The sequence below is a fragment of the Wolffia australiana genome, chromosome 15 (genome assembly GCF_029677425.1).
Source record: "Wolffia australiana isolate 7733 chromosome 15, ASM2967742v1".
In the NCBI taxonomy this organism is placed as follows: domain Eukaryota; kingdom Viridiplantae; phylum Streptophyta; class Magnoliopsida; order Alismatales; family Araceae; genus Wolffia; species Wolffia australiana.
In genome coordinates, this window is record NC_135849.1 from 7,741,884 (window position 1) to 7,759,143 (window position 17,260).

At 41.9% G+C, this 17,260-nt stretch overlaps 1 protein-coding gene and 1 long non-coding RNA gene across 2 annotated transcripts; both read right to left on the reverse strand.

The window, feature by feature from the left end:
• Window positions 1-3,504: 3,504 nt before the first annotated feature.
• On the reverse strand, window positions 3,505-5,018 carry LOC144713343 (uncharacterized). The gene is made up of 3 exons (XR_013584023.1): window positions 4,960-5,018; window positions 4,028-4,080; window positions 3,505-3,938 (listed from the first exon to the last, which is right to left on the reverse strand). It is a non-coding gene; the product is annotated as an uncharacterized LOC144713343 (long non-coding RNA).
• A 312-nt stretch (window positions 5,019-5,330) lies between these two features.
• On the reverse strand, window positions 5,331-6,923 carry LOC144713077 (golgin-84-like). The gene is made up of 5 exons (XM_078587560.1): window positions 6,849-6,923; window positions 6,510-6,572; window positions 6,054-6,131; window positions 5,758-5,961; window positions 5,331-5,408 (listed from the first exon to the last, which is right to left on the reverse strand). The coding sequence occupies exons 1-5, from the start codon at window positions 6,879-6,881 to the stop codon at window positions 5,394-5,396; spliced, it is 393 nt and encodes a 130-aa protein (XP_078443686.1). The 5' UTR covers window positions 6,882-6,923; the 3' UTR covers window positions 5,331-5,393.
• Between the last annotated feature and the right edge of the window lie 10,337 nt (window positions 6,924-17,260).

Genomic DNA, 17,260 nt, shown 5'->3' on the forward strand with positions numbered 1-17,260 from the left:
TTTTTTTGGCGTTGAACTCTCTGCAGAGTTATAAATATGTCTGTGGGTTGTATAATCTTTTTATAAAACCTGCATGACGAAAATTTATGGTGTTAATGCATGTTCTATTACTATTTACCATCCGTCACTTAACAGGGCCGATGACGAGTGCAAGGTGTTTGGTTTTGAGTATAATAGCGATGATGACTCAGAATATGATATCTGTAAGGAAGTTGAGGAACGTGACGTGTATTTAAGTGCACCAGACGAATATTCCAGTGAGGAATGGAATAACGAATTGGTAGATCATAGCGAGTATGACGATTCAGAGGATGATATGTTAACCCCCGATGGTACCGATGACGATGATGAAAATCGAAGGTACAGATACAGGGGCAATACGTATGATCCGAGATGCCCCAATGAGAGTTTTATATTTCAAGTGGGCATGAAGTTTGAATCGGCGTCGCAATTTAGGGCAGCTGTGAAGGACCACGCTATTTGGAACGGATTCAACATCACTTTTCCGAGGTCCGGTGACCGGAAAGTGGAGGTCGTCTGCAAGGGAAACTGTCCGTGGAGGATATATGCTAGTTTGGATGCTAGGAGAGAGGCGTTTGTTGTGAAAACGCTTAATGATACTCATATGTGCAGCAGGACGCCGAGGAATAGCCAAGCTGATTATCACTGGGTTGCGAAACACTTCTTGGAGAAAATTCGAATGAATTTGGATATGAAGGTGACAGATATGATGCGGGAAATAAATGATCTGTTCGGAATCACTGTTTCAAAACAAACATGCTATAGAGCCAGAGCCGAGGCGCGCACGAAGCTTCTAGGAACATTGGACGACCATTACCACATGCTTCCTGCATATGTTGCCGAGTTAAAGAGGGTAAATAGGCGTGGTACTTTTGAGCTGGTTCTCGATAGAGCGACCCTAGATTCCTTGGTTAGGTTTAAGAGGCTCTACATATGTTTCGATTCGATAGCAAGAGGGTTCCTTGAAGGCTGTAGATGAGTCATTGGAATGGACGGATGTTTTTTGAAGACCGAACTGAAAGGCCAACTATTGAGTGTTGTCGGCAAGGACGGGAATAATCAAATGTTCCCCATCGCCTGGGCGGTAGTTGAAGGTGAAAATCAATCTTCGTGGACGTGGTTTATTCAGCTACTGATGAATGATATAGGAATGGTGGACGGAAATGGCTGGACGATTATGAGCGATCAACAGAAGGTACTTAATTTATTTCTTTGGACTCTTATCGCTTACTGTTAGACACGTGTAGTACATTAATAGATGCGTACCGTCTAACATTGTGCAGGGACTGGAGAACGCAGTGTCCTCCTTATTGCCCAATGCGGAGCATAGGAATTGTGCTCGGCATATCTACGCGAATTGGAAGAAGAAAGGACATTCCACGGCATTTTTGAAGAACTTATTCTGGAAAGCTGCGAAGGCAACCACGCACGAAGATTTCCAACAGCTGATGAGGGAGATGAGCAGTGTGAACCCACAAGCCGCGCAAGACTTCCAAGATATAGGTATAAAGAAGTTTTGCAGGGCGTACATTAATGAGGACAGAAGGTGTGAGGTGATCGACAACAACATTTGCGAGTGCTTCAACAACTACATCATGGAGGCCAGGTCTAAGCCAATCATCGACATGTTGGAGGAAGTCAGAGGTGCAATAATGCAGAGGGTAGCAAAAAAAAGGGAGTTATTTTCAAATAGAACTGATACGTTATGCCCTCGGATAAGGGAGGTGGTCGAAGAGAACAAGAAGAAGTCCAGGAGATGCACTCTTAGGCATGCAGGGAAGTATCAATTCGAGGTCACAGACTTGGGAAGCAGGTTTGTGGTCGATGTACTTCACAGAACATGTAGTTGCAGATATTGGGAGTTAAGGGGCATTCCATGCGCCCATGCTATATGTTGCATTCATTGGGTCAAGGAGGACCCCGTCATTTTTGTCAGTGAATGGTTCAAGAAAGACGTATACCAACTAGCTTACACTTATGGTATCCTGCCAATGAATGGCAAAAAACTATGGAGTGAAGTTGATGGGAGCTATGTATTCCCTCCTCTTGTGAGGAGACAACCTGGAAGGCCCAAGCTGAAGAGGAGGATTGACGTCGCTGAGAAAGAACCCACAGTACATAGATTGTCGAGGAGAGGCCTGCACATGACGTGCTCCCTCTGCCACCAAGTTGGGCATAATCGGAAGACATGTACCCAACCAAAAATGGAAGCTGGAGGCCAGGTACAGTTTCAATTTTATGTCTAACTTTGTTTACATGTGTCATCGTTTTTTTCCGAATGTTAACCAATTAACTTGTTTCACTAATCATGCAGGGATCTCAGGAAGCTACATATCTGCCAATTGTCAAAGACCATCGACGGTGAAGTTGCAATTCGGCTATGAAACACAACGCGCTCAAGCTTATTAATCGCTCGCCCTAAACAAACATTTGTAGAACAGGATTCAGTTCTCGGTTGATGATACAAACTTTGTTATCCAATTCCACAGAATTCTCGTTCATGTTCGCCGTTCTGAATCGCCGTTGATTAATCCATGCATTTCGGTACTTATTCGTCCTTCCTGTTCGCCCTTCTTCTTCGTCGTGGCCCATGTTTTCACAGTAAAACAATAGGTTCTTACGAACTAAATCGGCCAGTGTCATGCCTACTTATAGTACGTATTCTCCAATAAACCAAGAAATTGTCTTCCAATAAAACATATTTCATTATGTTCCTCGCGACCTCAAAATTGAGTCATAGAACAGAATATAATTCACAAGTCTGCGAAAATGATACGTCCTCATTCACAATTCGATACAACTGATCCATCATGCTTGCGAGATGTCGGAAAAATTGATATGGCCTCATTGAACGCCCGGGGCACATCAAAGGGGGCGGGAAGGGTCGAGCCAAGCAGTCCACCTCCGGGCCACCTCCGGTCCGTGCTGGGTCAACCTCCAGGCATGGTCGAGCTGCATGCTCCCCGTCATTAGCTCTCTGATAAGCTGATAAGCTGCATGCTCCCCGTCATTTCAATGCCTCCTTCACCGTCCCCTGCTCTCACCCAGTAAGAACATATTTTAAATTCAAATTGCCAATCAAGAATAATGTTTAACTTTATTGAAATGCTGTTTATTAATAATAAACGCATGGTGCAATATAGTTGTTCGTCTCACCTGGCACATAATGCAGCCCGGCTGTGGGGAACTCAGTCTCCTACGTCTGGGAAAGGCAGGAGAAGTTATTCTGAGGTGTTTCTCCTTTTTTGATTGATTCTGCTTTCTTCTAGAGGGCTTGGCATTCCTCAAGGTAATTTCTAGCAACAACATCTTCAAAGGCGCTCGACAAACCATGGGAGATTTATGATCTTTCTTTTGCCTATATTGCTGCAACTGAATAGAAATGAGGATAAAAAATGAGAAAAATAGCATGAAATATCCGTAAAGAGCAAGAAACTGATGCTTGGGACAATGAAAAAGCAACATGAAAGGGAATTGGGGCAAGAAAAACCTTCTTCCGTCCGGTGGCTAATAGATTCGTCGTGTTCTTCTTTCTTTCCATTAGATCTTGCAGCATGGGCCAAGAGGGAACCGGGGGGTCAACGATTCAATCCTCACAAGAATCTGCTCTGCAAAGAGACCCACCAATTAAAGAAGCAAGAAATTGAATCCTGAAGCAGCCTAAATCCATGACGACCGCAAGAGAAAAGGCACAGATCTACCAAGAGAAAGTGAAAAAAGTGATGATCTTGTCCAAATCTTCCCGCACAAAAAAAGTGAAAGGTTTAATCACGTGCAATATCCAGCTAAACAGAAAAGAAGACGCTTGCTTTGTTTACTTGCAGAATTTTATTTGCTTCCTCCGACGACTTCTTCAGACCACGCCGCATCCTGGCTTCCATGTCCTGAAGCTCTTGATTTAGAGATCCACATTCTACCTGAAATAGCCAATGGAGTTCACTGGAGGTTCAAACCCACATGAAAGGTGCTACATCAAAAAATGAAGAGAAAAAAAAGGGCATCCAACCTCAAGAAGAGCAACTTTGTGTTCCAAATCCATTGCCTTTGATATGCTTTCATCTGCAGACCTTTGAAAATTGATCAGTCAGTAGTAGGATTGGCAGGCCAAAATAGACAAATTCAGAGACAAATGAGAAAGCTCTAACCCAATTAAAAATAACCTCTTCAATCAACTCATAAAGACACACAACTGGCTTATTTTATCATAAGGTACACAGGAACTGATAGCGACCACGATACAGGTCTTTAGTGAAGAAGGAAGTACTTGAAGAAAAGGAAGCCCTACATATGGATAGATAGAGACTGAGACGAGTTAAACACGGTTGGTACAATGGCAGTGCAGGTCCGTATCAACGCCTGAATACTTCCTAGGAAGCTTCTGCGGTATTGACTAGGCCCATGCATATGGAGCCTCTCCCATATTGGCCAGCCCTCTACACAATCTCTCCTGCTTATTCTTCCCCCTCCCCCCCCCTTCTTCTAGCTGAATCAGACCCAATGAATGCATCACGTGCATGTTCTTCATTGAGGGGCTACATGTATTTATTGAGTATTAGCCTACGGACAAAAGACGTAAATAACATGGAGGGGCCGGGATCATATCAGAAATCTCTCTGTATTGTTTTAATTTAAGTAAATTCATTATAATTGCTCATATATGCATAACCTGGCTGTAAAGCACCACAATAATCACAGATATTATAATGCATATTTATATTAGGCATTCTCGAAACTTGTAATATCATTTATTATGTCAACTTAACTGCTTACTAGTTACAATGGGCACACTAGAGAAACATTGAGACGTGGAAGAATTTTGAATGCGCAGAGCAAAATGGTCAGAATGACCCAAAGAGAATTCACATTATACAAGAGCGTTGGCCACTTCATCAGCACATACACCTAGATACCTTCAAATGGAATATCAGAACGACGTACCTGCATTCTTACAAGTGCATTTGAGGCCTCCACAGCTCTGTGTTCCAATTCAACTTCTCTTTCTATGGCTGCCTTCAAAAATAAAATGTGTAAAATTAAACCAAGAAATAGAAACAAAGAAGTGAACAGAAGACATTCTCATAGATGCTGCTTAGACCATCTTGGTGGCATTATGCGCTATCCTCTCTTCTTCTGCTCTGCGCTCAGCTGCAGCGAGCTCTTCACGAAGCGTCTGGCGAATAAAATAAGATTGTCAGAGAAGAAAGAGAAGACAAGAAATATGACGAACAGAAGAGTCAAAGAATATTTTGAAGTTCAAAAAATATCGTTAGTCTCAAGTATAGTTTAAAAATAATAGAGGCAGTGAACTACCTGTATCACCCTTGTCTCACTAAGTTCACGGCCTCTCATCAAAGCATCCATATTTGCCTGGTTCAAAATGGGAAGTTCTGCAAATGAGATCTTTTCCAATCATTACATGAATTATTAGAAGAACGCACTAAAATGAACGATAATTGTTTCAATCAGTTGAGCCAAAGCCAAAGAACAGTCCTACAAAGGGAGACACTAGTGTAATCTAAGAGTGGAGTTAGTTTAATATCAAGGAGCACTCTATCAAGTGAGTCCATATGTTGCATCCGAGGTTCATATTTAATATGGGGAAAAGTTCATTCAAAAGTGCTCCACAAAACCCTGTGGAGGCAGTTGACAGAAAAAGTATAGATGTCTCTTGGATGGTGGAGCCGTCTTAAAATGTAATTCATAAGCTACAAAGGAAAAAGAGTAAAGACAGGAAACCTGTAAGGACACAAGTTTTCCTTCTGCTGTTGATGCTTGTTTCTTGAAAGCGTCTATAGAACCAACAAGCTTCTCGATTTCTGCATTTTTAGCGGTCAGCGCATCACCCATACTTGACTCCACTTTACTCATTTCCATTTGGGCCAATAATAAATCTTGTTCTAGCTGTTTGATGGAAGCTTCATATGAACTACTGCGTCCTCGCTGATAAACAGCAGATAAAAAGTAAAAAGAAGTTATTTGAAGAATCTACATTTGCGCAAGTATGGAAGCAAATCCGTCGTTGAAGAATCTACCTCTCTCATGAGGAGTTCTTCCAATTGAGCGTTCTCAGCCTTGTACTCCTGAAGCCGAGATGATAGCCCGGCACAAACCTGTTTCCAAGCATTAGTTAGGACATCAAGGTGAGAAGACTGACATTGTGACGTTAAATGAATAAAATAAATGGAAATAACTATGGTCAGAACGTAAAAACGAAGGGCTGGCTCCTAAAATAAGGTGCGAAAATTTGGGGAAGAGGATAGGAAAATAATATGCTGAAGATAAAAGAAAGAACTGAGCTGAGACTGAAGATATTTTTTCAGCAATGTTCCCTGCCGGGTGGCATTGGCATTATATTATGCACAGAAGATATCAAAAGTAGAGGACGCACACTCAACCAACAAATGAAAATTTTTGGATTTAGTCTAGAAATGTACAAGGGAAAACAAGAAACAAGTCAATAAAAGGTTAAGAGTACACAGCCAACTCACCCTTGCTAGTCTTGCTTCTTTTGATTGACCAGTAGAGACTGCACTTTTTACCAGAAACTGTGCCTGACAACAAGAAAAATCATTGTTTAGCAGCAAAAGGCTCAAATTCATCAAAGTCAATACGTTGGATAAAATGTTTCTTATTCTGTGCTAAACAATGTTAGAAAACTATGCTAGTGATTCTTGTGAATCAAAGCCAATTTTCCAAAGTATTTGGCTTTGAATCTAGAATCGAATAACAGCATTTTAAATACAATTTAAAGTTCATTTTAGAATCATCCATGAATTCATTTAATCATTCAAATTCCAATGCCAACAAACGGAAAGAGATAAACGAACCTCGTCAAGCTGTTCAAGCAATTTCTCAGGCATTCTGTCACTTTTATGGTCATGTATCTTATTGGTGCCTGAAGTATCCACGGCTCGACGCATGATCATTATCCTTCCCTTTCCAGACGCTTTCTTTTTCCCTGATCCACCTCCAAGTTATCTTGGCCAACATTTGAGTTATCTTGGTCATAGATCTCCTTATCTTGTTGGGGAGCATTGCCCTCTTTGGGATCAGATTCGTCAGATGATGTCCTTGTCATTTCTGAAATTTCTCTAGGTTCTTCGCTGCTACTAACAAAATTATCAACAGATGATGCCACTTTGACATCATTATCGGAAGTCAGTGTTCTTCCCAAAGCAAAAAAGAATCGGCGAGGAAGAAGAATTGAAGATCAAATTTCAATGAACCCTAGAACAGCAAGCGCAAATGAACGAATGGGTATGGAAGAGCATGAATTTAGCTCGCCCATCTCCTCTTTATCCCAGGGCACCTCCGTGGCCCGAGAGCAGGCGTTGATGACGGTGTTGTAGGTGAGGACCGTCGACGCGACAGAGTAGGGCGGCCGCTTCAGCCAATCGAGGAGGGCGAGGGCAAGGGCGTGCTCGCAACGATTCCGGCGCCAACGACGTTGATCAGCGCGGAAGTCCCTTCTCCCTCGCGCCCTTTCTTCCTCCTTCTCCACCGTCTCCTTCTCCTTCGTCGCCTTTCTCAGCTCTCTCCAGGGTGACTCACATTGGGCGGGCTAAAATCTTTCTTTCTTCAAATCGCGCAGTGATGTGGAATCCACGCGGCTGCCACGTGGATTCTGCCTAGGTGGACTCCGCCGGAACTCCACCTGGCAGCCACGTAGACTCCACGTCACAGGCTGCGGACCAAATGGGACTTCGGGCTGTGTCGTGGCAAAAAAAAAGTAAGGGCTGTAACTCGAATTTTCGAAAAATTTCGGGCCACACCGTGATATAACCCCTTAAAAAAAATACATTTCAAAACTGGAGATTACTAAAGTATGATAAAAACGATAAGCAACATTTTCTATCTCTAGATTTCTGTTACTTACTTTGACGACTCTCAATGCCGGATTTAAATTGCCAATAGAAATAAAATACATTCCAAAATTGAATATCACTAAAATTTGACAAAATGATTAAGCTCAATTTCTCTCTCTAGATTTCGGTGCCCTACTCCGAAGACAGATAATGCCTGATTTAAATTTCCAATTAAAAAAAAAACATTTCAAAACGAAAGATCACTAAAGTTTGATAAAAGCGATAAGCCTCATTATCTATCTGTAGATTTCTGTTACTTAATATGACGACTCTCAATGCCTGATTTAAATTGCCAATCAAAATAAAAATACATTCCAAAATTGAATATCACTAAAACTTGATAAAAATAATTAAGCTCACTTTCTTTCCCTAGATTTTTCTGCCCTAATTTTAAGACTCTTAATGCCTGATTAAAATTGTGAATCAAAGTAAAAATATATTGGAAAATTTGACACCACTAAAGTTTGATATGACTAATTAGGCTCACTTTCTCTCTCTAGATTTCTAGGCCCTAATTTCAAGACTCTTAATGCCTGATTTCAATTACCACTAAAAATCAAAATACATTATAAAACAAAATATAGTTCAAATTTGATATAACTGATTTGGCTCACTTTCTGTCTCCAGATTTTTGTACTCTAATTCGAAGACTCTTCATGCCTGATTGAAATTTCAAATCAAAATGAAGATTGTTCAAAATCACATATCATTAAAATTTGCTAAAAACTATTATGCTCAGTTTCTCTCTCTAGATTTTGGTGCCTAATCCTAAGATTGATATTGCCTGATTTAAATTTCCAAATAAAATAAAAAGACATTTTGAAATTTAATATCACTTAAATTGAATAAAACCGATTAGGCTCACTTTCTCTCTCTAGATTTTTTTCCCCTTATTTAAGGACTGATAATACTTGATTTAGATCGCCAATTAAAGTAAAAATACATTTCAAAACCACATATCACAAAAATTTGATAAATATGAATAACCTTAACCTCAGTTTCTCTCTCTAGTTTTCCGTTCCCTTATTTAAAGAGTGATAATGCTTGACTTAAATGTCCAATCAAAGTAAAGATACATATCAAACAAAATATCACTAAAATTTGATAAAGCCAATTAATCTCACCTTGTCTCTCTAGACTTTTGTGCCTTGACTTTCAAGACTCTTAATTCCTGATTTAAGTGTCAAACAAAAATAAAGAACATTTCAAAACCACGTATCACTAAAATTTGATAAAAATGATTAAGCTAACTTTTTATCTCGCTAGATTTCCATGCCCTACTTCATCGACTAATAATGCCTGATTCAAATTTCCAATAAAAAAATACATTTCAAAACTGGAGATCACAAAAGTTTAATAAAACGAATAAGCCTCATTTTCTATCTCTAGATTTCTGTTACTAAATTTGATGACTCTCAATGCTTGATTTTAATTACCAATCGAAATAAAAATACATTCCGAAATGCAATATCACTAAAATTTGATAAACATAATTAAGCTCAGTTTCTCTCTCTAGATATCCTTCCCTACTCTGAAGACAGATAATGCCTGATTTAAATTTCCAATAAAAAAAACATTTCAAAGCTGAAGATCACTAAAGTTTGATAAAACTGATAAGCCTCACTTTTTATCTCTAGATTTCTGTTACTTAATTTGACGACTCTCAATGCCTGATTCCTATTGCCAATCAAAATAAAAATACATTCCAAAATTAAATATCACTAAAATTTGATAAAATAATTAAGCTGACTTTATCTTTCTAGATTTCCGTGCCCTACTTTGAAGACAGATAATGCCTGATTTCAATTTCCTATAAAAAAAAACATTTCAAAGCTGAAGATCACTAAAATCTGATAAAAGCAATAAGCCTCATTTTCTATCTCAAGATTTCTCTTACTTAATTTGACGACTCTCAATGCCTGATTTCAATTCCAACTAAGAAATAAAAATACATTCCAAAATTGAATATCACTTAAATTTGATAAAAATAATTAGGCTGACTTTCTCTCTCTAGATTTCAGTGCCCTACTCCGAAGACAGATAATGCTTAATTTAAATTTCCAATAAATAAATATATTTCAAAGCTGAAGATCACTAAAGTTTGATAAAAGGGATAAGCCTCATTATCTATTTCTTGATTTCTGTTACTTAATATGACGACTCTCAAGGCCTGATTTCTATTGCCAATAAAAATAAAAATACATTCCAAAATTGAATATCACTAAAACTTGATAAAAATAATTATGCTCACTTTTTCTCTCTAGATTTCTATGCCCTAATTTGAAGACGCTAAATGCCTGACTAAAACTGTGAATCAAAATAAATATACCTTTAAAATTTTGACACCACTTAAGTATAATATGACTGATTTGGCTCACTTTCTCTCTCTAGATTTGTACGCCCAAATTTTAAGACGCTTAGTGCCTGATTGAAATTTAAAAAAGAAACAAAGAACATTTTAAAACCACATATTAGTAAAACTTGATAAAAATTATTAAGCACACTTTCTCTCTAGTTTTCCGTGCCCTACTCTGAAGAAAGGTAATGCCTGATTTAAATTTCCAATAAAAAAATGCATTTCAAAACTAAAGATTACTAAAGTTTGATAAAAGCGATAAGCCTTATAATGTATCTCTAGATTTCTGTTACTTAATTTGATGACTCTCAACGCCTGATTTAAATTCCAATTGAAATAAAAATACATTCCATAATTGACTATTACTAAAATTTGCTAAAAATAATTAAGCTTACTTTCTCTCTCTACATCTCTATGCCCTACTCCGAAGACAGATAATGCCTAATTTAAATTTCCAATCAAGATCTTGATGGGGTACTGAATCTATGTGCTACGCAAGATGTAGTTACTAATAGATTCAATCCAAATGAGATCCTAGAAATGGTAGATGACCTATCTAATTTGCTTTTGATTTTAGATTGCACTCTTGAACCAAGGTGATGCTCTCCCCTTAACAAGGTAATTGATATTTTATAACCATTTCTTTTATTTAGAGGATGGATAGGTAGCCCAAGAAAAACCTAACAAGCATTACTAAGAGACTACAAGGGAACTGAGTAGAGGGTGTTGATAACACGTTATGAAAATTTAAAATACAATGCATTTAATATTATTTCAGACATATAACCCCTGAATTTATCATGTATCCAAAAGTTAATAGATTATTTCTTGAAATTTAGTTAAATATCAGTTTCTGCATATTGTATATATTTTTGAACTATCCTGCGTGACATCTATGAAGTACATTAGTTTACAACTAATGAATATTTTCTCATCATATGTGTAGAAATTTACGAGAGGATCAGGGGAGGATTATAAATGGTTGTAACAGTTTATGGAGTTAGTCCGTAGGATGAGTGGGCTCGATGCAATCGTTTTGGATTTGGGCTGTCAAAAGATAAATAAAAGTAGTGTGGACAATGACTTGGCCCATTTACTTAGCCTTCAACTATCTCCTGAAAGATGTTGTGATGTCGGACGTCGACACCGTTGACCTTTGATACCACTATCTATCTTTGGTACCAAACCATCATACTTGGTGCCAATCGGACAACGTCCTCGATGACATCCGCCATCAAATTGGTATCAGAGCCAGTTGTGGACGCTCACAACACGTCTTCGACTTTGCATAACCATCATTTCTGCATTGCATCATCTTTTCGAAAACCATCTAGGTACCCTAGGAACATGGCCATCGAGACGCGATCGAGCAGGAGGGCTCAGCGCAGAGGTTCTACCTCCTTACAATGAACCAAACCGCCACCCGACGAGAGAGGCCGCCCCATGGCCCTCTCGGAACCCCGTCCTACGACACCCATAGGAGGCCCATCACAGCCACCTACGGAGCATGCACGGACCGCACCCACCGCTGCGGGTACTGCCAGGCCATCCAGTCCACGTGAGCATATCCGTGCCCACCGTGGAACCCGACGATCCCCACGTAGCTCCTCGCGGTCACTTGGTGTCTTGTCACCTAGTGACAATGAGGATGGGGCGATGACGAGTTGTCGCTTGCACGGGAAAGCTCCCGTTGATGAGGCCACACCCCGGGCCACCGTCGCACGCTGTCGAGGAGTAGGACGCGGCCAAGGAAGACCGTGCCAACATCATCGACCCCGGGAAGACCCGTCTGAGGAGCCAAGGGCATGTCTTCGCACCATGGCAGCCATCGCCGAGCGCATGGAGCAGATGCTCGCATGCCTACTACCTCAAGTACACGTCGCCATACTAGCGTCCGTGGCTGAAGAGCGAGCCCACGGCTCAGCCCAGTAGCGCTACACCCGGAACGTCCAAGGAGCTCCTACGACGATGACGAGTACGTGGAGCACGATCGGAGGCTAGACGAGGAGCTTCAAAATCGACGCCCAGCCCAACACCCCCCACACGACCCAGCGGACATCCGTGCCTGGGATAGACGATACCCACGGGACGACCCTGACCGTGGGTACGAGTCCGACTTGCCGGTCCGCTGAGATGAACATGTCCGGTAATATGACCGAAGACACGAGACCAACCCACAGCCCACCAAGACGACTACATCTCACATGACGATCATGGTTACATCGCCAATCTACCGTCCCGCCGAGGCAACCACGTCTAGCCCAATGATTGAGGGTATGAGGCTGACTTACCAGCCGGCCAAGGCAACTACGTCCAGTGAGACGATCGTGGTTACCTGGCCAACCTACTGGCCCACCGAGACAAACTCGTTTGGCCCCACTATCGGGAACACGAGGCCAACATACTAGCCCGTTTAGACAACACCGTCTGGCACGATGATCATGGTTATGCAGCCGACCCACCGGCCCACCCAAATGAATACGTTTGGCGCCACAATCAAGGATACGAGGCCGACCGACCGGCCCGCCGGGACGAATACGTCCCGCGCTATGATCGTGAGTACGACGCCGAACTACCGGCCTGCCATGACGACCACGTCTGGCACCACAATCGTAGACACAACGCCAATCCACCGGCTCATCGTGACTACTATTTTTGGCCCCACCACCGCCAATACAAGGAATGATAAGCCAAAAATAGGGGTAAATTTTATGCAATTTTAATCCCTTGTCGTTGTCAATTTTAGCTTATACAATAAAATTTATAAAACCTCACTTAAGATGCACAATGATGAGTAGAGGTATCGTCCAAGGGAGGCTAGTAAGGAGTTCAATTCGATAATTTTATGATAATTAGGATTAACTTGATCTTCAATGAAAATCAAATTAACCTAATTAGACAAAGAATTTAGAGGGGGAGGTAGAAGAGATGAGAAGAGTAGAAGAAATTAGGGAACTCTAAGTTGAATTAATTGATCCAATAAAAAGATCAAGGAATGCAATTTAGAGGGATTAAGAAGAAAGCTTTTTAGTTGGTTGGTTGTTTTTTTATAGATTTGATATTTCAGAGCTAACTACACTATAAGATAATAAATAAATAAAAATAAATTTTAATACCCTAGAATTTAGAGTTTTTTTTAGAATTTTCTATGGGAATGCACTTGAATACGTAGTTAAATCTCTCAAATTCTCCTCTCAATCATAATCAGGGCTTGTACATGCCGCTCAAGCCAAGCGATTTAGAGGTTCAGACAAGAATCAAGAAGAAAGATTAAGAAATTCAACTAACAACATCCAAAATACACCAAAATTCAAATACAATGAAGGGAAATGTACCAAACAGGTTGATCCAGGCTGGGGCTCCTCTCTGTCTTGCAGCTTTGATAGAGAACCATCAAGAATGACTCCCTCTCGAAATTTGGCTTTTATACCTAGGTAAAATGGAAAAAATTACCATTTTACCCCCAATTAGTAACTAATTTTTATCTATCAATTTGGACTTGATCTCAATAATCCAACCATACCAATAGAAAGAGGGGATCAATACAAGCAAATCTATAAAAAAATCATCTCAATCGGACTTCTGGATCAAAAGTTATGAATAAATGAATTTAAACCAATATTAGCCATTGGATTTAAATCCATTTATTTATATATTTTTTCTTAAACTACGCGCTGATGTGTCGCCCTCCTACTGGCCGGTGACTTTTCAACTTCTCCAGGCGGGTTTCTTCGCGTTGCGCCACGTACCCCCCTGACGAAAATAAAAACAGAAAAAAACTCAAAAGTCGCTTTTTAAATACGTTTTGATATGCACATATGCGTGCGTTTAGTCTTCCCTCTGACTGATTAGAGCTCGCCACGTCACTGCCTGTGCACGCATGTTGTACGCGTCGTGTGGGTGGTGAACTTACCACCCCGCGCCCGTTTTCATCACGCACCGTAGGATTCTCATCCGATGGCCACGATGGGGCCGCGTCAAGCAGTCGAAAACTTCCCTGTGCTTTTGTAAACAAAACCTTCAAAACAAACTGGAGTTGCAGTCTGACGCCGCCCATAGGTAATTGTGTATATGCCCTTTGCGCACTCTCTCTCCTCCGGTTTCTCCTAAAAACATTAAAACAATTATTAAATCATTTGCAATAAAACCCTAGAATAATTTAAATAACATCTTTACGCCTGCAACCACGACCGAGAGCTGTTTTGAGGGTATAATTGCAATGAAAATTTACGAAAAGCCCTTCAAAGTTTGAAAATTATCTTACTACACATTTTTTCCTTATAAATATATCTTTTTTTTCTTATAAAAAATGCATTTCTTCTTCAAATAAATCTTAGAAAAATCCAAAAAAATCCTAGAAAATTTTAGAAAATTCACTGATTCATCCTTGTAATGATAAATTGTGAAATTAAATATTAAACTTGCCATTTTCATTAAAAAAATATATTTTAAGCTCAAATAAATCCCTTAAAATTCATAGAATTAACAGAAAATTAGGGAAAAATCAGAAATCACTTGAAAACAATATTTTCATGTAAATAATGATAACAACCCCATTTTAAGCTCTTTAAATGCATAAAATTGTGCTAATAGCATGAAATAAAGACCAAATTTAGGGTGTTATCAATGAGGTTCCCCGGTACTCGCCCCATGCGATGCCCGACATCCGCTCACCCCGCGACGGTCATCCCCGACACTGGGATGACCACGACCGCAGCCCGACCCCCCTCCACGATGTGTCGACCAACGTCAAGAGGATTACCTGCACTCGAATGGCAATCAGATGATGACAAACTCCGACGAGAAGAGCACCACGCTCGAATCCAAAAGTGCGTGTGTGACGACGTCGCCGTCTTTGAAGGAAACCCAAGGTCATCAACAAGGAGTTGAGCATGAACTCCGACTTCCAGTGGTACCGCATGGACGACGACTTGTGTGTCGAATATGTGGAGACAAGACTTGGCGGACAGATGCGGTGTTGATTCGTGGAGGACCCGTGAATCATCATCGGTCTATTTGCCCACGAGCTTCAGCCGACCCTGCGCAGCGAGGTTCTTAAGTGCAACCCTGCCAAGGTCAACAAAGCCTACCACTTAGTGGAGCACATGGAGCATCTGACCGATGAGATTTCCGCGCACGCCACTCACATGCTCAAGCTGTCACGAGCGACACTTCGGCCCACAACACCACTATTAGTCAAGCACCACTTACATGCTTCAAGTGCCAATGGAAAGCGCATCGAGCTAGCCAATGTCCGTCCTTGGCTCTCCTAATTGATACGAGAGAGGCCGAGCAGGACCAGAACAGAGAATTGGATCCATTACCCGACGAAGACTGTCGTGTAGATGAGGAGATCACGAATGGGTACAAGTCACCCGACCCACAGGTTGGGTACATCCAGATAGTGGATGTCGGTACGACTCTGGCACCCGCTCCACGCTCTAGCGCTCGGTGACTCATTAGCATTGTCGCTAACCGCCCATGCACTAGTGGGCATTCGTCCCACCTGACATTACATCGCACGTTAACCCTACGCCTGTCCCACAGAGAACAACCCTGCTGGCCGACACGACTCTACAAACGTCGGTCTTCTACACGTTTGTCAAGATCAACGACAAAGCGTGTAAGTTGACACTAGATAGTGGCAGTTGTGTCAACGCCATTTTGGATGCGATGGTCGCCCAACTAGGGTTGATGACCATGCCTCATCCTACTCCATTCAACGTGTCGTGGGTTGACAATTCGTCACTATCGGTGAAGCAACAATGCCATGCCCCGTTAAAAATGGGGACATACTATGAGACCGTCCTGTGTGACGTCTTGAAAGTAGGAAGTATTATCTTGGGTTGTCCTTGGATCTATGATAATGACATCACCATAGCAGGCAAAGCGAACATGTGTTTGTTTCTGCATCAGGGACGATGGGTCATGTGGTACCCTTATACCACGAAGCCAGCATCGAAGAGCGCCCAACCAGGATGGTTAGGCTAATGATCGTCTGCTATCACACGCCCCCCCAAGGGCCGAGATGCAATGACGATGACATGATATCTTGTCCAACCAATTGCGCCGCCCACTAAACCGCCCGTGCAACCAGCCAGGAGACTCGCGCTACACATAGTGTCGCTTGCCCAGCTACTAGAGCCGCCCGCCTCAATTGTCTGACCAATCTTGCCACCCGTGCGGCTGCCCGCGCCATTCGCCCGGAGCACACACGTGCCATCCCCAACGGCTATGTTTAGGAGTTTCCTTGTCCCGGTGTAAATCCCAAACTCTTCGCTGGCCAAGATGACGAGCGGCAGACGCGTTACGACCGCCGCACCATCTGCAAGGTAACTGCCAACCGCCATTGCCTTACCCCACGCGCCATCCACACACTTGACTCCTTGGAGGCCCATGCCACCGGGTTGACCCCACCTAAGATCGCTAACGATCAAGTCCCTCAACGGTCCCCTATCCTAGCACCTGTAGAATGTCCTCACTTTGCATTCGCCCAACATGTTTTGCCGCTGCATTGTCATCAACATGTTAGATCTACATTTAGGCATGCAAAGTACAAGCAGGCTGCTGACTCGCAGAGCCAACCTCGAGTGTCCAATGTGGAAATCCGAGTGTTGGTGAGAATTCAGACGAAAAGTTATTCTCCCGGGTTGGTCACAACACTATATGTTTGTAGCACCGGCCCATTCTCGATCCTTCGAAGAGTGGGCGATAACGCCTCCGTCGTCAAAATTCCCCTACGTGGGGAATCAGCTCCACGTTTAACATGGCAGACCTGGTTCCGTATTGAGCCCCTTCTCTTCCCCCTAAGCTGGCCTCTCTAGACCTCCTCAATGTGAGTGAGTTTGCTGCGACCACTCCACGATTGTTTCACCCTATTGGCACGAGGCAATCGATTGTATACTTCAAGAGGTAATTGACTATGCAGAGGATGGGGTATCACGAAGGTTCCTGGTGCAGTGGCTGGGATGAAAGAGCGCGAATGACATGTGGCTCACAGAAGCAGAGCTACGACACC